General features: G+C 42.0%; 1 protein-coding gene across 2 annotated transcripts in view; it reads right to left on the bottom strand.

The window, feature by feature from the left end:
- Window positions 1–26: 26 nt before the first annotated feature.
- The window catches only part of LOC310849113 (nardilysin-like), a 41,104-nt gene continuing 17,165 nt past the window's right edge, over window positions 27–23,965 (bottom strand). Inside the window, exons 12-31 of one of the 2 annotated variants that reach the window (XR_014566777.1) lie at window positions 23,461–23,581; window positions 22,161–22,219; window positions 21,426–21,480; window positions 21,138–21,242; window positions 20,793–20,916; window positions 19,922–20,008; window positions 19,068–19,187; window positions 17,805–17,856; window positions 16,646–16,796; window positions 15,605–15,732; window positions 14,844–15,006; window positions 14,619–14,650; window positions 13,109–13,247; window positions 10,864–10,911; window positions 9,517–9,569; window positions 8,168–8,251; window positions 6,028–6,118; window positions 4,531–4,619; window positions 3,379–3,468; window positions 27–244 (exon numbers count right to left, since the gene is read on the bottom strand). Coding sequence is in view for 1 of the 2 variants with exons in the window: in XM_083749066.1 (XP_083605192.1) it covers window positions 50–244; window positions 3,379–3,468; window positions 4,503–4,619; window positions 6,028–6,118; window positions 8,168–8,251; window positions 9,517–9,569; window positions 10,864–10,911; window positions 13,109–13,247; window positions 14,619–14,650; window positions 14,844–15,006; window positions 15,605–15,732; window positions 16,646–16,796; window positions 17,805–17,856; window positions 19,068–19,187; window positions 19,922–20,008; window positions 20,793–20,916; window positions 21,138–21,242; window positions 21,426–21,480; window positions 22,161–22,219; window positions 23,461–23,581 (2,014 nt within the window). In the remaining variant the exon portion in view is untranslated. Of the gene's footprint in view, window positions 245–3,378; window positions 3,469–4,502; window positions 4,620–6,027; window positions 6,119–8,167; window positions 8,252–9,516; window positions 9,570–10,863; window positions 10,912–13,108; window positions 13,248–14,618; window positions 14,651–14,843; window positions 15,007–15,604; window positions 15,733–16,645; window positions 16,797–17,804; window positions 17,857–19,067; window positions 19,188–19,921; window positions 20,009–20,792; window positions 20,917–21,137; window positions 21,243–21,425; window positions 21,481–22,160; window positions 22,220–23,460; window positions 23,582–23,965 lie in introns of both variants that reach the window. The other variant, XM_083749066.1, reaches the window with a different exon arrangement.

Genomic DNA, 23,965 nt, shown 5'->3' with positions numbered 1-23,965 from the left:
CATGAAAGCACGACACATATGCAACCTTGAGGCTAAAGCTGATGATGGTTTATTTTAGTATCTTGTGGTAAGGAAGAACGTTAAGTGTTGAGGTGAAGGCCCGTATGTCCATAATGGAAGGGAGATTCAGCAGAGGGGAGGAGGGGAGGAATGTTAGTTCAGCTGTTTTGCCAAAGAAAGTTCCCTGAACGCTGTAGGTGCGTGAGAAATCCGTGTTCCCTTCCTGTTTGCCATAGCCAACCACCTGTGAATTCAAAGGCCAAGCAGTTACCAAAGCAGCAAACACCTGGAGTCTAAAAGTTCAGAGTCTGGTCTCCTGCAGGCACAATCTCGACATCATGTTAATTATGTCATTTCTGACAGGTTTCCTATCAACCGATGATACGTGAACTAACTGTAGGCACGCTTTTGCATATGACAAACTTGGCACAAACATCTGGGTTTCTGCAAAATGGTTTCCTGCTGTACAAATTCAGTAAGCAGACAGCAAGCTTGCAGGGGAGATGGTGGCATAGGTTTGTTTTGGCAAGCAGCGTTGCACATTATCTTATACAGTGGTACCTCAGGTTACATACGCTTCAGGTTCCAGACGCTTCAGGTTACAGACTCAGCTAACCCAGAAATAGTACCTCGGGTTAAGAACTTTGCTTCAGGATGAGAACAGAAATTGTGCTCCGGCAGCACAGCAGCAGCAGGAGGCCCCATTAGCTTAAGTGGTGCTTCAGGTTAAGAACAGTTTCAGGTTAAGAACGGACCTCCGGAACGAATTAACCCGAGGTACCACTGTAAACAGAAAGTTGCTGCTTGGGTAATATTGGGTGCTTGAAGTCAATTTGGAGATGAATGTATCGGATTTCACTTCAGATGGCAAGCAGCACAGTGCAAAATCCCTAAAACAAACTCCACCTGCAAACTTTATCTAGCACAGTCATACCTCGGGTTAAAGACGCTTCGGCTTAAATCTTTTCAGGTTGTGTCCCGTGGCGACCTGGAAGTACCGGAAAGGGTTACTACCGGATTTCACCGCTTGTGCATGCGCAGACGCTCAAAATGACATCACGCGCATACGCAGAAGCAGCAAATCACGACCCACGCACTCGCAGATGCAGGTTGCATTCTGCTCATGTTGTGAACGGGGCTCCAGAATGGATCCTGTTTGCAACCAGAGGTACCACTGTAATGTAGAACCCTAATAGTCAAAATTGTGCCCTCCAGGTGTGGCTCATCTACATGTCCAGTTGTCCCTCTACGCTGGCCACACTGGCTGGAGCTAATCATAGAACTGTAGAGTTGGAAGAGACCCTGAGAATCATCTAGTCCAACCCTCTGCAACACAGGAATATGCAGCTGTCCCATACAGGGATTGAACCTGTAACCTTGGCATTATCAGCTCTACCACCTGAGCTATCTCAGTGCTTTTTAATCGGAGGTGAAGTCTGGCAACATCTAGAGGGAACCACTTGGCAAACCTTGAGATAGCATGTTAAATGTAGGAACTTTAATATTTGAGATTGACTTCTAATACACTGCAGACCTTATTGAGAGAAAAATGAAGATCTCATCACTTTTGTTTGGATTTAAGCCAATTAAACCCCCATGAAAAAACAAACAGCTGAGAAGATAACAAACCTGTAAAAGTAAGGAGCATTTCCTTAATGAGTTCAGATGACTGTGGTTTTTAAGAAAGCCAAAGGTCATGAGATGGAAGAAACATTGATCAAATCTCAAAAATAACCAAATCAGTGTTGTACAGCTCTGACTGCAAACATAAGGATTTTGAGTAGGTAGTATGGAATATTTGTTGATTTTTATTTGTGTGTGTGAGTGTGGCGTATGCGTCATAGCTCAGAGACAGGACACCTGCTTTCCATGCAGAATAATCTTTGGCATCTGCAGGCAGGGCTGGGAGAGGCTCCTGTTTAAAATCCTAAAGGGCTGCTGCCAGCCAGTGTCGACAATGCTGAGCTAGATGGATCATGGGTCTGACTTGGCATAAAGGATTTTCTTATGGTCCAGAGTGGTGAATTTTAGTGTGGTGTGTCTGTGTTAATGAGTTGCAATCTCTGTTCTTCTAAATAACCAAAGCAGAACCTACAGTACTAATCTCCCCATGCTTCCACAGGCAGGGAGACATGCGTCCTCCCCACAAGGGAAATGTGCAAGTTCTTCTTCTTCTGATATTACAAAACAGGAAGCACAAGTGTGAAATTGTGCAAGAGAACAGGAAGTACATCTCATAATGATGTTTCCAGGTCACCATACCAGAGGCTCAAAGCTACAAAGGGGGCAAGATTCCATAAGTCTAGAATTACAGGTTCTGCCGTCAAGCGGTTAGCAGATGTTTCATTCTTAGTGTAACAGAAGAATGTGTGAGAGAAGGATTGGCAGCAGGGGAGTGTGATGGAATGGTGGGTGGTGACTGAGTGACAGGCGGACCAAGACTTTGTCTAACAATGACAGGGAGCTAGATAGTTGGACAAAGTTGAAGGAAGAGTGGGAAGAAGATGGAGAGTTATCAGAGACAATGAAGACGCAGGTAAAAAAGATGGGGAGTTAGGACAGGTGATGAAGAGGGATGTCAGGTATCTTATAACTGCTATTTGTTAGTTCTTTACCAAACAAGTTGCTCTTGCTGTTCTTTTCCACAAATACACATTTTCAATTCATGAATGTGTCCTAGATCTGGAGGATTTTAGATTAAACAGGGGAAGCCGATGTGGTGCCCTCCATTTCCCATCAGAGTCAACCAGCTTGGCTGATGGTTAAGGATGATGGAAGTTGTAGTCTAGCAACATCTGCAAGGCACCTGTTGGCTATCCCTGGGTTAGGGCATCGTCCCCTGTGCTGGCTTTGAATGACACAGACAAGTAAATAAAAGGAGAGTCTTCCTACTGCTCTCTGTAAATCAGTAGCACACAATAAGTTATTGAGGGAAGCCTGGACTCAAGGGCCAAGGTATAATAAGGGACTAGAATGCCACTGTTTCTATCCATCTATAGGCAAAAGCAAGAGAGGGACAATGGATGTTGCTCTTACCATTTGATAGTAAGCTACATTCCAGCCATGCAAAGGCCAGGGGTTTCTACAAGCACTCAGACAAATGACTCTCCAACTAGGTAGGCAGAAGGCCTTACCTAGGCCACATTCTAGGTAGTCCAAAGCATTCAAGGAAGGCATGAAACAGGTTTGAGTGAGAAATGAGGCCTGTGGGGGGAGGAGTCCAAGGGCCAGACAGAGAGGCGCTCGACCCCCAGGACTTCAGTTCCCCATCCTATATATATATATATATATATATATGGCATCCATTGATACTCCCTCCCATAAGTTCCATATCTATCTGAGAGAGAGCACACATACTCTGATTTCAGGTATACTCACATGGGTGCTCAGCACTCGTTTGTTCTTGCCCCTGAATCCTAGGAACCAGTCAAGCAAATGGGATTTTCTAAAGCTCTTCAGGGCTACAATCTATAAGCCATAAAGAAAGAGAGCTTCTTAGGACAGATACACACTCCTTTGTGTCCTCCATCCAACAAGCAAGAGACATTATCAGACACATACCAGACAGGCAAAAACTCTCAAGAAGGGTGCAAAGTAGGACTGTGGCCAAGGAGGAGGCTTAGCTTGGTTGGGAAGGGCAAGACAGAGAGACCCAGAGGACCACATTTTGGACCTTGGAACTGAGGCTCACCACCTCTGATATAGACCTAAAACAAAATGCAAATATTGCCCTAGGAGGAGTGTATGAGCATTATAAATGAGCACCATTACATGAATTCCTCCATAGTTTCTTCTCCCTTTCCCCAAAGTAGAGATAAACCTTGAACCATCTTATACAGGATAGTTTATCTTGCAGTCCTATGCCCATTGACTTGGAAAGAATGCCAGTTGAAAGGCTTGATCTGGATGTATTAAGAAAAATATAAGGGATATGCTACACATCAGTTCGGCTGTTTACAGGGATTCTCATTTTGGAATCCGGCCAGCGCAACTGTTCCAACAGCCCCGTACACTCGTCACAATGTATAACTCACATTAGCAAGCTTAGCAGAACAGTCACCCCAGCTTGGGGCAGATGGGAGGCAAGCTAGATGTTGATTCCTACAAGTGAGAGAAAATCTGACACCAATTTAAGAAATTTGCCCCTGTAACCACATTTTGGGATCTTGAAGATCTCAAGGCACAGCTGCCTCATACATGACAAACACTGGGAGAACATTCAAGTAGTAAACAAGCTGTTCATTTTCACTTGTGAAGAGTTGAGTGTTAATTTTTTTTTTGCTTTGTTTTGCAAGAGCATAATTCAATTAGGAAGCCTAGATCTCAGGTCTCCCCTTTTGGCCTTGTCAGCACCATGTAGGCAATCACACACAGTCAGCCCAGTCCCACAAAGGCAATAAACCACCCCCCCTCCATTTTATGGACCAGGAGCAAAGCCACTTAACGTTTACAACAAACAATTAACAAGAGACGAAGACGGGTAGCATTTTACTATTTACTACCTCTCGGGCAAGTCTGTCAAACACGTACTGCTGAGTAAGCACTTCGTTCCAGTTCCTGTCCACCTCTTCCCCAAGATGGGCATCGTCAGTTTGCTTAAGCTTTATGAGAGCTGAGACCTGTAAAACATGTGGCCCTGTGGGAATGTCTCTGCTTTTGACAAAGTTCTGTTTCCAAAATACAAAACTTGCACATTGCCATGAATGTTTGTTTCTCGTTCCAAGGCATGCACTCCTTTTTATGCTCTGATCCAATGAACAGGCAGGCAAAATGTGTGGCTCCATGCAGCAATGGATAGGCACAGAGAAACAGCAAAATTATGGTGTGGCAGCAATCTATTTGACCTTTATAGCTGAACTTAGGGCTTGTCCATTCTTCCGCTTGTCTCAGTGCTTTCCCCCAGGAAAACCTACACTTTAGCACTGAATTAGAGCAAACCAGGTGTGACGCTAACATATGAGAGTGCTGGAGGTGAAACAGTTAAACATGTTACCCAATCAGGACCCAGGGGGTGGAGTCAGAGGGACTATAAAACAAGCTCTGGGAGGGGCAAAGGGAGGAGTTCGTTGGGAGGTTGGTTGGAGTGGGAGTGAATTGGGATAGAGTTTGTGGGTAGGTTGAGTTAGTGTAGTGAAATAAGCTGAGTCAGGAACAGTTGGGGTAGGAAGACAAGTAAATATCTGAGAGGTGGTTTAGTGAGAGCAGGTAGTGGAAGTTATAGGTCTGGATAGGCACCCCACATTTGTAATTGATGGATACCGTTTATGAAACCACACGCTTGTTGAACTGCAACAAATAAACAGAAGTTTATGTTCCAATTTAACCCTGACTGGACTCAGTATTGTACCAGGTAGGGCCTGGGTGGTGGCAGCGAGAAATAAAGTGGTGGCACAGGGATCAATAGATGGTGAAACATCCGGGGACCCTGTGTGATCGCCACACCAGGCATCCAGCAGATTGATGTTTGCGCCGATTCAGTGGTAAAGAGCAGGCTTTACAAGGGAAAGTGGTGGGGAAATGGAAAACAGCTTGGACCCAAGAATAGAAAGCACAGGACAAGCAGACAACCTCTTGGATCCATAATTCAAGGCAAGGGACAAGTGTAGTGTATATGATCTTTTGTTGGTTGCTGGCATCCATCGGTCCTGAGAGACAATGGAGTATGCCTCTGAGGGTGAAGTCAAACTGCTATGTTAGCAGCACCGAAGTGACCCCCCTAGAGTGCAAGCCTGGGCAGTGTGTGTTTAGAGGTCCTGGGCTGCCCAGACGACAATCTCCCACCTTGGCCTCACTTATGTGGTCAAAGGAAATCAGAGCAATACATTTGGCAGCAGCTTGGCTGCAGGAGTTGCCGGAAGGAGGTGTACAAGGTGCCATCCAACTGTCTTAGGGACTCCACTCCAGATTTGCGTAGGGTTTACTCCTTTGTTCTCTTGAAGATGTCCCACAAGATGTCCAAGATAAATGCTCAGGTGCCTAAACCAGCCTGGATGCAATGCACAACGTAAAACAAGCCACAAGTCTTACCTGAGCAGAGAACTCATCTTCAGTTAATTTCCGGAGTTTTTCTTCAAAGTGCACAAAGAACTCTTCTATTTTTTTATCAACAAATTCAGTGCTAAAAGTTATCAAGGGCATCAAGAAGAAGTTTAGTTGTTATTGACCTAACCCCTTATGTGCCCACATGGCCTCTTAGATTTGCATAACTGGCACTTTTACACGTGCCACATGATATATGTACATTCTGCAACAAATCGAGGGCATGGCAGGTGTCACTCTTGGGAACTCCCTTCCCATTGATAGCAAGCAGTTAACTATCTTCACTGTATGTTTTCCATGCCCGCTAGTAACATTTTCTTTTCCGTAAGTGCATAATTTTTGCATGACATATTAACATGTAGTTTTTTAGTCGGTAACATTGTTTTTAAATTAATGGCTTTTTAAAAAATGTAATGTGTCTTTATTTAATTAAGTTATTTATATACCACTCAATAACTGAAGTCTCTGTATGGTCCTTTGTTTTAGGAAGTGGTGCATGCATTTTGTTAGAGGAAATAAAATTTCACATAGGAATTCACAAAGATTGAATTCCGCAGCAAGCATCCCAAAAAGGAAGCAAAGGGACCAACAAGAAACCAGAGTGTCCTGAAGCTCTTGGTATAACATGCACCTGCTAAGCCTGGGGAGACTGAATCTGACAGGCCTCAAATGAAAAATAATAGTAGCACTTATGTGGAATGTATTGCATTCAACAAAGGTAATCTTTTACAGCTGGTTAATTAAGATAACAGTTTCTCTCAAGCAAACAATAGGGAACTCATTTGTTGCTTGAAGATTCATCTCAAATGCACTGCCCGAATATAAACATTCTCAGGTTCTTTATATTACCAGCAATGAGCATATTTTCACAGGCAAGAGCTTCATAAAAAAAAGAAAGCAACAGTGATGGCTGGTGATCTTGGTTCAGCTAATTGATTAATTATGACAACTACTCAATTGAGACTTTAAAATCTAAAAATCGTATTTACAGCACATCGAAGAAACAGGTGTTTTAAATTCTGGGGGTGACAGCTGTACACATTTGGAAACTGAAACTTGGTTTTTAACACACTGCAATAAGACCAGGACAGGCAATCAAGCAGGGGGGTTGTGGAATCCAGGATTTCGTTTTTCTAGCTTTTTTGCTCAAAAAACACTGGGTCCTTTAGGTTAGATTCAGACTTTGCCTTTCAAGATCCTTCTATGCCATGGAAGGCTGCTGTCACTGGAGGTAGGGGAGGCAACATTTGCTTATTAATTCAACACCATTAAGTCTGAGCTCTTCTACATTTGTTTCAAAGCAACATATGAAATAAAGGATTTTATGAACTATATAGTCTTATAAAGTCTATTAGCTCCCAATCCGGCTAAAGTCCGATGTGCTATTAAGGCAATTGGACTTACGTTAACCACAATGGCTGCGTTGGACCAATAACACCTGAACTTAATAAGCCAAGACACATATGAGTCTGATGTCCCCTAATGCAGTCATTTCACTGTTTCCATCATCTATCTGAACAAACAAGCCAGGATGTTTTCATTCTATCAGTCTTGAAAAATGATTTGTGTGTCTGTTTGTTTTCTATAGGTTGGGCAACCTCTCGCGATATCGTCACCAAGCTTGTCACAAGGACTCCTGAAGTGGTGTTTGTTGTTGATGTTTGAGTGCTCACCACCAGTTTGAATCAAGATGACGGACCCAAATGTCACTTTGTTGTGACATTGTCCATTTCTTTGGCATAGGCACAGCCAGCCGAATCTTGAGATATCCTGGCCAAACTCATTGTTCCCTTAGTTTTTAGCATGATTAATTGTACCTGCCTCCAGGCCACAGACAATTCATGTAGAAAAGCTTATACAAGGAAACACATAATGTAAACATAAGCAAATGCATCTTGCAAAAGACACTAAGATTCTCAAGCGCTTTGGAAGAGAGCAGTAGAAACATTATTAATGGGGAATTATGGAACGTATAATGCACCTTGGCTGCAGTTTATACTCTAAACATGTCATATCTGTTTTGGAAAAGTGCAGGCCTATGCAGAGCCCTAGAATGTTCAGAGCCCTAGGATGGAAACAATAATATTAAATTTAACTGCTCTTGAAAAAATATTAATAGGCGACTTACTTATATTTGGTTGCCTGTGTTGTTACGGTAACAGAGAAACCCAGGATCCCAGATGTATTTCTTGTGGAAGGGTAGACATGGTAGCTTAAATCAAAGGAAAAGAATAACATTCCACAAGCACAAGTCATTTTATTCTGATCATTAACAAGTACTAACTAGTATATGGGAGCTATCCATCAAAACCAGTTCTCCCACATGCTCAATTAAAGTGCATGGAAGCAATACTTGGTAGATGGTTCAGATTGCATCATTAGAATTAGTGCTTTAAACCAGTGATTTCATTACTGCCTTTCAATGTGCCAGCTGCCTAAATGGAAGGCACATTTCAAGATTTGTTCTAACTACGTGAGTTGTACTTTTTCCGGGCTAATTCTGTATGCCTTACCGTAACGGTTGTGACATTTGTGACTACAGCACGGCACTATGTATTAAACTGTTTTGGGGATTTTGTGTTTGCATTGTGTCTGCACCAAAACTGAAATTACTGAACAGCTGGAGAGGCAGGACTTGAAAAGTTTTGGTCCCTGGTTCTTGGTAATGGGATCATGAGAAATTTCGCATGCAGACAAAACCTAGAATGGGCTGGAGTTGGCCCCTGAAGCATCTTTATTTAACTTCCTCCAGCCACTACTATTTCTTTAATACCTTTAATATCTTTAGATGTAATAAAGGGTTAGCTCTCAGAGTCATCCATAGGAAGATGATATCCAGCATTACTCATATTTAGAGTAACTTTATTCCCTAAATTTCAGTGGGTTTACTCTGATAATGACTAGGACATTACTCACAGAGCTTTTGGATGCAATATCATCCAAGTCTTCTTGTACTGTTGCCTAATGTGCATTTTGGAAAGGGCCACTGGTGATTTTCTTATTTGGGGCTTCTCTTTTGCAAGCTCATTTACACTTCATTAGTGACTTTACAAGCGCACATGGTGTATATCTGTAAAACCTTTCTTGCTGGAATAATAGAATGGTAGGGTCATCTCCAACTCCCTGGGGCTGGACTACAACTCCCATTATCCCTGGGGCTGATGGAAGCTAGGGTCCAACAATATGTGCTGGATACCACATTAACCATTCCTGGGTTAGGGGATACCAGCTGTATTACAGAGCCTGAACATCTCTGAGTTTTGAATTTTTGACTGTCTCCCTTCCCTATGACATGTCTGGACTGGTGAATGAGGGGGCCTCCAAGAATGCAGAATTTGGTGACCCCTGACTTAAACACATTCCATATTTCTATCTATTATTAAATAGCAGGAAGAACTCAGAGAAATCAAGTACTCTGAAATTCTTGTATATGAAGCGATATTTACTGCAAAGCCTTTCTTCAGATGGCAAACTCACCCCAGGGTATTCTTTGTTCGCAAGAAGTCAAAGCATGGCTCCTCCATATGCATCTAAAATGGAACATGATATTTGCAGGGATATTTTCTTTGACCCCAGAAACAAATATTCAAAATACAAGAAACAACAAACGCCAACACGTGTGACTCTTCCCACCCCCTTTTAAAAAGTTACCAGGCATTGAAAACTTACCTTGGCTGACACTCATCATTTGAGAGTATAATAGGGTGCATTTAAAAAGAAATGATTCCATCATCAAGGAGTTCACACAATATTTTATGCCACGCCTCCTTTTTGGCAGCCATATGATGCTGCAGCCCAGTGAAGTACAATAAAGGAAAAGGGAAGGGAGGGAAGACTTCAACTGGGGAGCTGTTGTACCCTGGATCCCATCAGGGCCTGGATTATTGTGGCAAACATCTACATGGTATTATGTAGGATGGTGTCCAAACCACAAAAGATGGTGAACAAACCACTTCACTGAGAACAAACTCTTAATACACATTAAACATGAGAAAAGTGAAAAGTAAAGGTAAAGGTAAAGGGAACCCTGACCATTAGGTCCAGTCATGAATGACTCTGGAGTTGCGGTGCTCATCTCGCTTTATTGGCCAAGGGAGCCGGTGTACAGCTTCCGGATCATGTGGCCAGCATGACTAAGCTGCTTCTGGTGAACCAGAGCAGTGCACGGAAACGCCATTTACCTTTCTGCAGGAACGGTACCTATTTATCTACTTGCACTTCGACGTGCTTTCTAACTGCTAGGTTGGCAGGAGCAGGGACCGAGCAACGGGAGCTCACCTTGTTGTGGGATTCGAACCGCCGACCTTCTGATCGGCAGGCAAGTCCTAGGCTCTGTGGTTTAACCCACAGCGCCATACCAGTATTATTATTATTATTATTATTATTATTATTATTATTATTATTATTATTTTGCAACTGACTCCAGATCTAGTCTCTACAGTTTGTGAACTTAGTGTAAAACCTGGACTGGAGATGATCCAGACTCTGGAGAACTGGAACACATAAGATGCAACTAGGTTCCTTTACATTACATCCCTCTTTTCTTGCCACTAAACAAAAACTCCCATTGCCATGTTGCTAATTCAACAGACCTACTGAACAAACTGCACTTTACATTAGCTTGTTCCTGAATCTTGGACATTGTGTTTACATAATCAGCAACTGGACAGCATTCTGGGGAAGAAGAAAATGGGCATTCCAATGTGCAGTGGGCAAGGTCCGTCAATGACCAATATGAATGATACACCTTTTTGTTTTGCATTTATTTCACAGTTTTCAAAGGATACACTGAAAACCTGAGGATACACATTAAGAAAAGCTTACCACAAGCAGTTCTGTGAGGGAGTAGTCTTTTAAATTCTTTGCACCAGTCTTAAGCAAGAGAGAGAGAAAGAGAAAATGAAACAGAGTCATTAACTGGTCTGTGATTTCTCTATGAACGCGAGAGCTCCATTCAAGTCTCTTAATAGTGAAGAATATGAGTAGTTTTCTAACTTCCTGTCTTTAGGGAGCCTTACCATACACCCCAGGTGGCGCAGGTGGCACTGTGGGTAAAAGCCTCAGTGCCTAGGGCTTGCCGATCGAAAGGTCGGAGGTTCGAATCCCTGCGGCGGGGTGCGCTCCCGCTGCTCGGTCCCAGTGCCTGCCAACCTAGCAGTTCGAAAGCACCCCCGGGTGCAAGTAGATAAATAGGGACCGCTTACCAGCGGGAAGGTAAACGGCATTTCCGTGTGCGGCTCTGGCTCTGGCTCTGGCCAGAGCAGCGATGTCACGCTGGCCACGTGACCCGGAAGTGTCTCCGGACAGCACTGGCCCCCGGCCTCTTGAGTGAGATGGGCGCACCAACCCCAGAGTCTGGCAAGACTGGCCCGTACGGGCAGGGGTACCTTTACCTTTACCTTTACCATACACCCCCCCCCCCGTTTTTGCTAAAGAAGTCTTGTCACACAAAGTTGCCAGTCAACCTAGCTGAACTTGACTTTTGTCCCACACAAACTGTGTGGTTTGGAATGCATTCTGGGGGACAGCTGGTCATGGCTGACAATCTATTTTTCATAGAAACTTCTTTGTCATGACATTCTCCTCAATGAAAAATTCCAGTCTAGTATCTGGGCCTTTTTTCCTAGAAACCCACGTTTCCTAGAAACAGAGCTTGACAATTACTTTCTTGGAACATTCTCCATGGATTTTCTATGGCATGAATGCCTGTTAGGACACAATTTGGTGTGGGGTGAGAATTTGAAGGAGCAGAGGTGCCTGACAGTGCCATCCCCACTTCTTGAAATTATGCGAGGGGCAACTAGTCATCCCCAGCTTATATTGATCTGAAAGGAATAGGGTTGAAATTCATTGGCTAAACCATCTCCTTTAATTTTCTTGCCTTTAGGCAAGAGAATGTGGGTTAAATAGAACTTTCTTTATGTATGCTACAACAACAGCAAGAATCCTCATTGCAAAGTACTGGAAGACGCAGGATCTACCCACTCTGGAAGAATGGCAGATGAAGGTGATGGACTATATGGGATTGGCAGAAATGACTGGCAGAATCCGAGACCAGGGAGAAGAGTCGGCGGAAGGAGATTGGAAGAAATTTAAAGACTATTTACAGAAACATTGCAAAATTAATGAATGTTAGAATGATGTTGGATAGAAATTAAGTGGTTTCCAGCTGTAATGCCTTAAGAGAATATGGGAAAAAAAGGTTTAGAATTGGGTTAATAATGTATTGATAAGGATTTGCTGAACTAACAATTTGAATTGGAATACAAAAAAGGGAGGTATGAGGAGGTCTGGGAAATAAGTTAATGGAAATAAGTAATGGAAATTTTGCGTGTTTTTTAATTATTTTCATTTTTGTATTTCTGTTATTTTCTTTTTTGATTTTTACTGTATTATTGAAAACTTTAATAAATATTCTTAAAGAAATGGGGGAAAAAGAGAATGTGGGTTAAATAGCAATTGTTTAGGTCAGAGGGTGGGGGTTAATCCTTCAGGGCTAATCAGTGGGTGGGGGTCAGGGCTGCATCCTGGTAGTGGGTGAGGCCAGAGTAAAAATGGATGGGGTACCCCATTCCTTTTCTGCTACCCTTTTTTCTTTTTCTGCCACCCCCTCTCTCATCTTTTCTTACCCCATTCTCCTTGTATTCCCACCCCAAAGTCTAGCTAGGCACTGCTATGTTTTAGAATAGCAAATAGTAGGGCTGGACTTCAGAACTCCACAGCTCAGGCAGGGCCCCAAATGAGATATGCACATGATGGGGGCAGCATTTAAACGCAATGGAAATATAATGCAAATGGGGAGAAAATGGAATCAATTATGAAAGTGAATATCAATCCTATTTGCTGGACTGGTTTCCATTCTGGACATAGGACAAATAAGCAAACACCAGCAATTTCTGATCCTTTCCCCAGTCAGGATTCCCCACCATCCCTAATGAATACAAAACCCAACATAAAGGCAGCAATCCTTTAACAGTTTCTGAGGGAGTAAGTCCCATGGAACTCAATGGAGCTTACTTCTCAGTAGTAGCACTCAGGATGCACTGTAATAGTTCCAAGTCTACAATACCTGATAGTAGACCGTCACATCAGAGTTTGGATCGCCTGCGTGAAGGGATTTCACTTTACACAGAATGTGAGTGTTTGGCAGTTCTATCACCCGGAACTGAATAGGGCATGGGTGTATGAGAGGAACAAACTGTAATTTTCTGAAAAGAGAGAGGGGCAAAATGAAGGAGGAGCCACCATTTCTCATCTTCATCATATGAACATATTTGTGAAGGAAGTAATCATCACAGATATGTTCATATTCACACTTGTACTTTCTACCTATACGATGCACACCAGTACTTAGCCTTAGGTGTACTCTGAAGTGGTAGACTGCTCCCATGAATAGCCAGTGTTTGCCTCCTGACCTTTATCTCCTCCTGACCTGGACACAGTTACTTGAACTTCAGCAAACTTGCACCAAATATAAATTACCAATACTCCGGTAACAGCTAGGCTTGACTACTACAAAGAGTTACATAGATATTTGGAGACCAGCACTGTTGAGACACAACCCTGATGGGATGGCAATAAGAGTGTCCCTGTTCAAGGTTTGTTTGTTTGTTTGTTTGTGGAGTGCAACTTATGTGTGTAGAAATGTCTGAGGCTACTTCTTAGTAAGAGGAATGTATGATGCATGTGTATTGGCAGATGTGTGTGAGTGCAATAGGATGACCAATATTAAATGAGTAGCAAGTATTGTGTGATTTGAGGACGAATGACTCAAGCATGACTGTGAAACTTCTGCTCCCCCACTTTTTTTAAAAAATTAATCACAACTTCCTGTGCGATCCAAACCTCATAGAATCATAGAATCATAGAGTTGGAAGAGACCACAAGGGCCATCGAGTCCAACCCCCTGCCAAGCAGGAAACACCATCAGAGCACTCCTGACATATGGTTGTCAAGCCTCTGCTTAAAGACCTCCAAAGAAGGAGACTCCACCACACTCCTTGGCAGCAAATTCCACTGTCGAACAGCTCTTACTGTCAGGAAGTTCTTCCTAATGTTTAGGTAACCACCTGACAAACTGTGGTTACTATCACTGTGTTTTTTTGAAAAAAGCCCAATTTCATTTTGTACTTTAAGAAGTTGGTTTGTTTGAACAAATTAAATTTAAGAGTAATCATTGCTTACATTTGAGATGTAACAATTATATGTAGTTAATCTAAAACAGGAGAGGGACCCTCCAATTTTCTTCTCATGGCTGCACTGAAGAAGGAGAAGCCTGAGAGCCTGAAATTCACTGCAGCTCATCTTTGTAATGCTAAAACGTGGTTTATTGTTACATCCAAACCATGACAATGTATTTCATTCTTTTAAAAATTTAGGAGGAAAATCAAGGATGGATGTTAATAAACATTTTATAGCATTCAGCAATGCTCACCGAAATGCAGTTTTCATTTAATAATAAACTGGGTGTTCAAAACTGGCTGTTCAAAACAAAGAAACCTGACCAAATGCATAACTTTTCCCTCTCTCAGAACCCTATGTATATTTCTTAATAGTAAGAATCAAACCAGGATACTCACCCAGCAATATAATTCATAAAGTCCTTTGCTTCCTAGGACATAAGGGTAAAAGATCAAACATTATTGAAATGAATGGGGCTGTTTTCCAAATACGTACACAATATAAACGGAACATGGCATTTTTGCATTCATGGAAATCATATTTAGTGTTCAACAACTATGTCTATTTTGTTTGCTTCCATTGCAGGAAGAACCCAAATTTCAGCTGTCCAACGCTATACTCACATTGCTCATAAAGTTTCCTTGGACAAGTCCCTCTACCCACAGTTTTGATTTGAAAGCTGTCACAAATGCTTGTAGATCTTCTATGGTAATGCCACTACTAATAGTTTGATATTTTTCTACTAAAGACCACCTGCCATGCTCCAGAATCGAGAGTCGGAGATCTCTGTAAGATGCATCAGTAAATGTACGTTAATTTATTTTTTCACCATCTTGGGCTTTTAGTACCCCTAAAATGGCAACACTCAGAATAATTGGAAATGCAGCCTCAGCTAATTATAATATATCAAAATAACAAATGCAAGAGGGATTGGTGACATACTTTTGCTGTGTTGCCTCCCCACACTCCCAAGACAGCAATGAGGAACCTGTGGCCCTTCATATGTAGTTGATCTCCCAAGTCCCACCAACCCCAATTGCCATGGCTAAAGGACATGTTTTCATCACTCCCTTCTTTGTTAGATGGCCATAGGAACCTGTGTCTGGAAGTATTGCATCTCTGGGGTGGCAGGGTAGGCAGAGCCTTCCTTTTTCTCACAACTCCTCATGAGATCCTGCATGAGGCTGAGGGGTCTTTTAAAAACGGTGATATGAGCAGTCATTTAATGCTTGGCAATCATTTTGATTCTTGCAAGTGGAGAATCAACACAAGGCTCATATCAATCTGATCTTAGACTTATGCTTGGCTATATGTGAAAGTTTCTTTAGCAAAGCCGATTTTCTACCACTGAGCCTTTCCATGTAGTCTCCCTGCAGACACTCACTTTGCCAGTGAATCTGTTTTGAGGAGATTGTTAAAATATGTCTTTTTTAGCTGTTCAATTATCATCTGGAAAGCTGAAGGCGAGACACTGAGGTTAGACAAGTGATCAATGATCAGTTGAAAGAGCAACTGCAAAGAAAAAAAGGAAAATTTGACCAAATGAAGAGATACGTGGTACATGAACGTTTACTCAGAAGTAAGACATGCTAGTTCTGTGGAGATTGTCTTCAGGTAAGTAGGCACACAGTTGTAACCTAACAGACACCTCATGTTGTGTCATTGGCTATGCGCATCTCACCATTCTATAGTCAGACAAAACCCTCAACAGAAGGACCAGTCATGTCAGACAGAAACTCCCCAGATCATCTAGGATCCCATCAGATCTCATCCATCTCTGAGGGCAGAACCTCTTAATGGATCTCCCAGCCTTGAACAGTGGAGTGAATGAATCTTTATTGCTAAAAGCTGTACGCCGTCCTGAAGAGTGGAGTAGCTACATTCAGCTCAAATGTCATGAGGGAATGGATGGCCAATGGCAATGGACATACAGTGATGCCCCCTCCAATCAGTGGAGTATTACCAATCAGTTCTGTGGCAAAGACCAGGTCGAGGATGCATTCATGCATGTGTGTGGGACCACTGATATACTGAGAAAGGCCCCATGCCTGTCATGGAGGCCCTGAAGTCCTGAGCTGGCCCATTTGAGGCAGCCTTGACGTGAATACTGAAGTCCCCTAACACCACAATGAAAGGGTTCTCCAACACCACATCTAAGAGGACCCCTACCAGCTTAGTTAGGGAGACTGTAGCACAGCTGGATAGATGGTACACTAACAACATCCCTGTTCTGGCTCTCTGGACCAACATCACAAATAATCCTTCAACCTCAGGCATAGAATAGATATGATACCATAAGGACTACAGGAAGGACTCCTTATTCTTTCACCTTATTTAAGCCGCCCAATTTGATGATGACATTACCATGTACATGTTCACTGGGGCCGACACAGATTAAATTGACTAAAATATATGGACTACTCACAGGTAGTTTATGGTTAAAGCCTTTCACTCGAATGACCAGACCATGTTCTTTGGCTATGATTTTGTATTCCATCTGAGCAACATCTGCTTGATATGCTGGTTCAGCAAGGTTGTGGGAAAGTGTGCTTACAAAAGTATCAAAAAGCACCATACTGGATGGAGAAGAATAAGTGGAAATGTTTAAAACTGTGGACTCAAAGGAGCTGAAGTAACTCAGATGCTACACATGAAAGTGGGTGTTAGTACAGTCTTATCACACTTAGAAAGGATAAAGTTTCAAACAATGAAAAATCCTCTTTACATGTTCTTGAACCAACTGTAATATCAAGATAGCAATCATATAAAGGCAGATGTAATTAATTTTTGTGGATTTTCATAAAAGGCATCATTTGACGGTTGCTGTTTTTTAATTATTAAAAGATATGTAAAGACTATACAGTATAATCATGCATTGACCATCCTGAGACTTCCTGATATAGGGCAGTATATAAATTCAATTAATAATAATAATAGTAATAGTAATATAAACACACACACACACACACACACACACACACACACATATAAAACTCAAAAAATCTCACTCTATCAATCATAGTACGTTAGAATATAGCACTATTATAAAAAGCACGTAGTATTGTATTGTATTATTATATTTCATCTAGATATATTTTCCAGTATTCAGAGTATTGTATTATTACATTTCATCTAGATATATTTTCCAGTATTCAGAGTTTCTTACTTTACATTACTCATCACAATAGGGAGAAAGTGTCAAATGAGGCTTGTTCTATTTTCCTTTATTTTTGGTCTTTGACTTTTTCAGGCTAAGGACATTGCTGTGAAATGAGAGTTAATTGTAAGAGGTGGAAATGAGAGCCTAATGGGAGTTCCCTAGATGATGCCTTCTCATAGTAGGAACTACAAGCTGTTATGAAGCAAAAGGGTCAAATCAAGCCATGTTCAGAAGCAACAGATACTTTCCACTACATCCTGTGTCTAGAAAAGCAGACAAATAAACGTTGAACACCGTAATATCGACTTGTCACTTTATACAATCCAGGCAACAGCAAATTAGGAAAAATGGAAAGTAATCTGAATAGAAATGTCCTCCTATCTCCCAGTTAAATTAATGTAATATATTATATATCACTACTTACTTTAATGCAGACTGTTGTATCACTGGAGTCACCAGATAAAAACAGATAAATGCTGGGCAGGAGGGAGAAGGGAAACAGAGAAAAACAGAAGAATCAAAATTTCATGAATGAGGAGATTTAGTCAGGAGGAGGGGGGCAAATACACAGTCCTCAGACTTTTTGCCTCTGCCCCTCTGGGCTGTTGTACTTTAAAAAAAATGCAATTCCTGCACATTTTGGTGCTCCAGTGAGCAGGCTGATGACACCCTCTTTGTTTTTCAGTGGCTGTCTTTGGGCACAATTTCTATCAGCACCAAGTTTCGGTAATAAGTGGTGATTAGCACTATTCTAAATGTACATCCACTGGACAGTCTCCAACTGGTCAGTGTGCAGGACAACACATTTGGGTAATGGGGTAGGGAGAAAGGAGACACAGGAGGCGGCCATGCACCTAAACCCCTTTGCCCTGGCAATGTAGACCTTCAGGTCCAGCCAGACATCAAGGGAGTGCAGAGCTTTCTCTACAGAGTGAGGGAGATTTGGACAAAAGGTAGGAAATACCAATTCCGGTTGCATGTGAAAACAGGACGCTACCTTAGGAATGAAGGAGGGGCCAGTTCTGAGGGCCACTCTATCCCTATGAAAGGTGCAGAGATGTTTGGCTACTGAAAGGGTCCAAAGTTCAGAGACTCTGTGAGTGGAAGTGATAACTACAAATAGGAGATTCTCCTCGCTATTTCTTTATCCCTTACCTCTCCCCACCATGCAAAGCTGCAATCGGAGCTTACCTAGCTTTGAGGAGGTGGTGTGAGGGCTCTTGAGTCCTCCTGTTTCCTTCCCAAAGCTGGGCAAGCAGACCTCCATCTTGCAGGTGGGGGGCAGTTCCTGGATTTATGCATTTTTGTGTTTACAAGTGGACCCCCAGAACTGAACCCTTGTGTACCATGTTAGCTGTATGCTGGACCTGGGTCAACTAGCAAGTGTATCCTCAAGTCAACCTCACATCAACTGTGCAGGAGGACAGACACCAAATTCAGCTTCACTTTTTGTTAGCTTCTTGTGAAGCAGTCCTTTTAAACCCCTTTCTTGTCAGTTTCCCCAAAGGGTACATTGGTAAGAATCTTTGAATGATAAGAACTCTCCAGAGTGCTGATTGCATTTAACAGTAAACAAATTTGAAGTTTTCTAGCGATATTTAGCTAGTCCTCTCCTAAACTTGTAAATGTGTGTGCACCACATGCCTTGGTTGTACCCATTTTATAAATGCAATATATTGAGTTTTACCTTTCGGGACACTAAATTTATTGTCTTTCTTGTACCACAGACAACCTTGTTTGGTATCCAATATTTTGTGTGGATATTCTGTTTTGTGCTCAGTTGATTTCTTCACAGTGAAATCTGTAGCTAGCATGGGAGATACAATAACAGATTGCTAAATGTGAACACCATTCATCCATAACACTTGAATGTAAAGATAGTTTCTTATGTTACTGCTGCATATGTGCTTGTTACACCTGCCTTTGAAGATGTTCAGAGACATAAAGCACTGATCCACACTTGTAACAATAAGTATCTGGCTTTTGTGCTTTTGTTCATGATCATTGGAAGTTAAACAAAGACATGAGGGAGGCAGTGAGAACCACCGTGTCAGTTCCACCTCCTGTCACTGTTCTCATTATTCTCCAACCTGTGGAGGACAATCTTCAAGCAAGGAGACTTCTGAATGACTCTGATGGAGCATCCTTGCAGCGCCAACATCACCACCACCCTGCAGCAATGCTGGAGGGCAGCTCTGCATTGCCACAACAACTGCTCCTCCAAGCATGCACTCAATGACCCTGAGCCAAAGGTCTGAATTTGAAATGTATTGTGCTTGAACAGACCTTTGGTGATATGAGTTCTTTCAGCTGTGACTGGTCCATGGAAGTCCATACAAGTCCATTATTGAGGCTACAACTAATGACTGGATGAACATGGCTGAAAACACAGGAGTAGGTGACAGTGTACTGACACGTCAACCAAAATGTACTCAGGGTAAGGTCTGGAAAGAGTCCTCTGCGTACAACAGTATTCAATTGCAAGACTGTCTTCAGGCAGGATATGCAGTTGGAACGGGATCCTCTTCTTGTACTGCTTACCTATAAATTGATTTTCTTCCGGTAGGTGTAAATCTGGATGCAGCATGAAATCAGTGTCCCACAATGTGCTCCAGTATGCATCGATTTCTGTGGATATGACATAAAATGGCATTATTCTGCTATCACAAAATGTAAGTTGGAGGGACATCCAAGCCAAGTGTTAACCAGGTTCAACAGCCAGGACGCTGCACTGAATCAACACTGGGCCTAAATTCAGACTGGCGTAATTCTGCAAGCAGACACAAGCTTTAGGCACCTAAAAGAACATGAGAAGAAACCTATCGAATCAGATCAAAGGGTTGCCTTGTCCAACATTCTGTTGTTACGGCGGCCAACCAGATTATTATGGGAAGCTCACAAGCAGGACATGAGTGGAATAGTACTCATGACACCCCAGGAACTGGTATTCTGAGGCATCTGATCTCTGGTGCTGAAGGTAATAATAAAGGTAAAGGTAAGGGGACCCCTGACCATTAGGTCCAGTCGTGACCAACTCTGGGGTTGCGGCGCTCATCTCGCTTCATTGGCCGAGGGAGCTTCTGGGTCATGTGGCCAGCATGACTAAGCCGCTTCTGGCGAACCAGAGCAGCGCTACCACCTAATACAACTACTTATACTGAGTCAGAGCATTGCTCATCTAGTTCAGTATTGTCCATGCTGACCGAAAGCTGCTCTCCAGGGTTTCAGACAGGAGATGTTCACAGCTCAACCTGGAACAGCAGGGAGTGAACCAGAAAGCTTCTGCATACAAAAAGCAGATGCTCTTTTGCTGAGCTACATCATGTTCTTGTTGTGAAAATCATTAGCTGTCAACTTGCTCGAAAAGCTTCAGAGGCATGTTTTAAATCACAGAAACTTTACATTGTTTTACCTGTTGTGCTGTATTGTGTCCCAAACCATTTCTCCTTCAAGGGACATTTTCCCTCATGGTAAGGAGAAAAGAAAACGAAGTTTGCCTTTTGAGGGATGAGATGGTTAAGGGCATCAGCAATGACCTATAAACATAATAGAACGTATCAGTTTGTTTTCAACTAGTCATTCCTAACTTCTGGGCACGGAAGTACACAATTCAAACGTTTGATAACAAGTATTTCTCCACTGGAAAAAGATCTGGAAATATTCTAGTTACCAACACATTTTTTAACTCCTATGAGGGAATTTCAAAGTGACTTCTACATAACAGCTTTCCTCCTAAAGACAGATGGAGATTACTTACTTCAGCATTATATTCAATCAGTAGCTGGTCTCCTATCAGAAAGTCCTCCTTTTGAAATATGTGCATATATTCAGAAATATTTTCTACATATTCAAGTGGATCAACCTGGGAAATGAGCAAAATATGATTTGGAAATCATCACAATGTTATGATTTCTCTTAGAGAGCAGTCCCTGAAACAGGAGAGGTTTGGGATGTGTGAACACCAGTATGCAAAACTAGTCACATATTGAAAATATCAATATTAGTATAGATACAAGAAAATACTGGAAAATTGAATAGATAATACCTGCTCCTGAAAGCAAAATTCATTGCCTTCAATCTTCTGAATGTCTTTCCATATTCTGTGAGGGAACAAGTTGAGTCCATATTAATCCTTAACTCTCAAGAAAATAATCAAACTGAATTTCTAAGTAAGATATCACGCAGAAGGTATTTATTCTGCATTAAGTATTCGTACTGTTGAAATGGGACTACCAGACCACATTGGTTAAGACCTGCTGCACATATGTGTTTGCAAATATTGGATGCATATTGGGGAATAGAATTGTGTTCCCCCTGATCTATACATGTTCAAGTCTACTATCTGAACAGATTCTATATGCATGCAATTTCCGTACATACAAACGTTTAAGCTTTTTTCAGTTGTATATACAAAGGACGTATTCATACTGATTGTAGCGGCAGTGAAGCCCTGATAAAATCTAAGAAAAATTGCATTCACCTATATATTGGTCTAGGAGGTTATGCAAATATTTATTTTCAAATGTATAATATTTTGCATATGAAGCAACAGGCCCAGAGTGGATTGACACAGAGTGATTTTGTGTGGTTGTATTGTTATTAATAATGGTTTTCTGAGTTGTCTTCAGCGTATTATATATTGGATAATAAGTATTTGTTGCTCAACAGAAACAGAGTAACTATTGTCCCCTTATTTCATAAGTCTAGTAAGTTTTGCTGATTAGTATAATGTGTCTAGTAGCTTTCTTTGGTTCTAGCACTTCTTTTTTTAAAAAATCACCTTTCTACAGGTCCATGCTTTCTCAACATCTTCAAGTACTGGAATATAATATGAATAACCTGAAGACAGAAAAAGAAAACGGTTCATCATCTGGTTACCCTTACCTACAAGAAAATGTTTCACAGAATTTAGCAGAAGGTCCACGTTTTCCAGTACATTTAAGTGTACGGCAGCACTGTAACGAAAGACCTGATCTATGATACTTTACTATCCTACTTTGGGCATTCCTTGCATGAAGGGGGCATCAAATGATGACTGGGCAGCAGGAATGTGCCCCTGGCCCTGTCTCTGAACATCAATGCCACACGTCCGCATGTCTTGTGCCTAGAAAGCATGAGTCCAAGCAGTTTCCCACTTAAAGGTAAAGGTAAAGGGACACCTGGCCATTAGGCCCAGTCGTGACCAACTCTGGGGTTGCGGCACTCATCTTGCTTTATTGGCCGAGGGAGCCGGCGTACAGCTTCTGGGTCATGTGGCCAGCATGACTAAGCTGCTTCTGGTGAACCAGAGCAGCGCACGGAAACGTCGTTTACCTTCCCGCCAGAAGTATCTACTTGCGCTTTGACGTGCTTTCGACCTGCTAGGTTGGCAGGAGCAGGGACCAAGCTCACCCCGTCGCGGGGATTCAAACTGCCGAACTTCTGATCAGCAAGTTCTAGGTTCTGTGGTTAAACCTATAGTGCCACCCGCATCCCTAGTTTCCCACTTACCTCATGCTTTTTAGGCACAGGTCCAAGCGATTTTGCCGTTGCCTTGCTGCTTTCCCCAGGAAAGCTGATTTAGCGATAAATCAGAACAAACAGCAACCTGCAGAAAAGCTGCTTGCTGCTTGCTCTGATTCAGCGGCACTAAACAACAGGTTTTCCTGGGAGAAAGCAGTGGGGCAAACGGTAGTGTGGATTAGCCTGGTGCAAACAGCTGTTCACATGAGAACATAGGAAGCAAACTTATATCAAGTCAGACCATTGGCCTAATCCAGCTCAGTATTGTCTACACTTTCCCGGGCAGCAGTGGCAGTGGCTCAAAATCTATTATATGCTCAATATACATTTAATATCTACAAATTAACTTTTCATAATTATTGTTTTTACTATACTCTATAACCCCCCCCCCCTTATAATCATATTCAAGTTAGTCATATTAACTTCGGTTCCATTCATTTCTATGGAACTACTCTGGGTAAAAGTTAGCTGGCTACAGCCCTCTGTCCTTTGTACTGATAGTTATGCCTGTCTGTTTCAGGGTTAGATCGTGTTTTGTAAATAATAAAAGTAAATAAATAACAACAAGGGAAATTTACCTCATAAAAATGTTCAAAACCTTCATCAGTCAAAGTCACAGAGATGCTGAAGATGGAGTAAGTAGAGTTTTGTTCAAATCCTGTCTCACCATTTCCTCCAAATAATGCAAGAGCCCAAAATCTATTGCAAAATTTAAACCATGATTATGCAGATGAACCACATTGCATTTTAAATCATCTTACCTTTGAGTGCATTACTGTTACAATGAACTGTGAAGAGAGGTGGAATTAAGCATGCTTTGCTTTTAGAAATGTGTGCCGCTTCAAAAATAACAAAAAAGGGTAAGTGATCTTCCATGACCTTGAATATCCTCAAAAAGGTACTTATAGGTGCAAAGTGCAAATTTATTTGCAATTCTCTCTCTCTCTCTCTCTCTCTCTCTCTCTCTCTCTCTCTCTCACACACACACACACACACACACACACACAGCAGCCCTTCCTACTAGAAAACTTTGTCATTTGATGAACATGATTTGCAGTGCATTGATCTGGAATGACTTTCTGG

Source organism: Podarcis gaigeae (assembly GCF_964106915.1).
Source record: "Podarcis gaigeae genome assembly, chromosome: 7".
Classification (NCBI taxonomy): domain Eukaryota; kingdom Metazoa; phylum Chordata; class Lepidosauria; order Squamata; family Lacertidae; genus Podarcis; species Podarcis gaigeae.
This window is presented reverse-complemented; position numbering and strand designations above follow the sequence as displayed.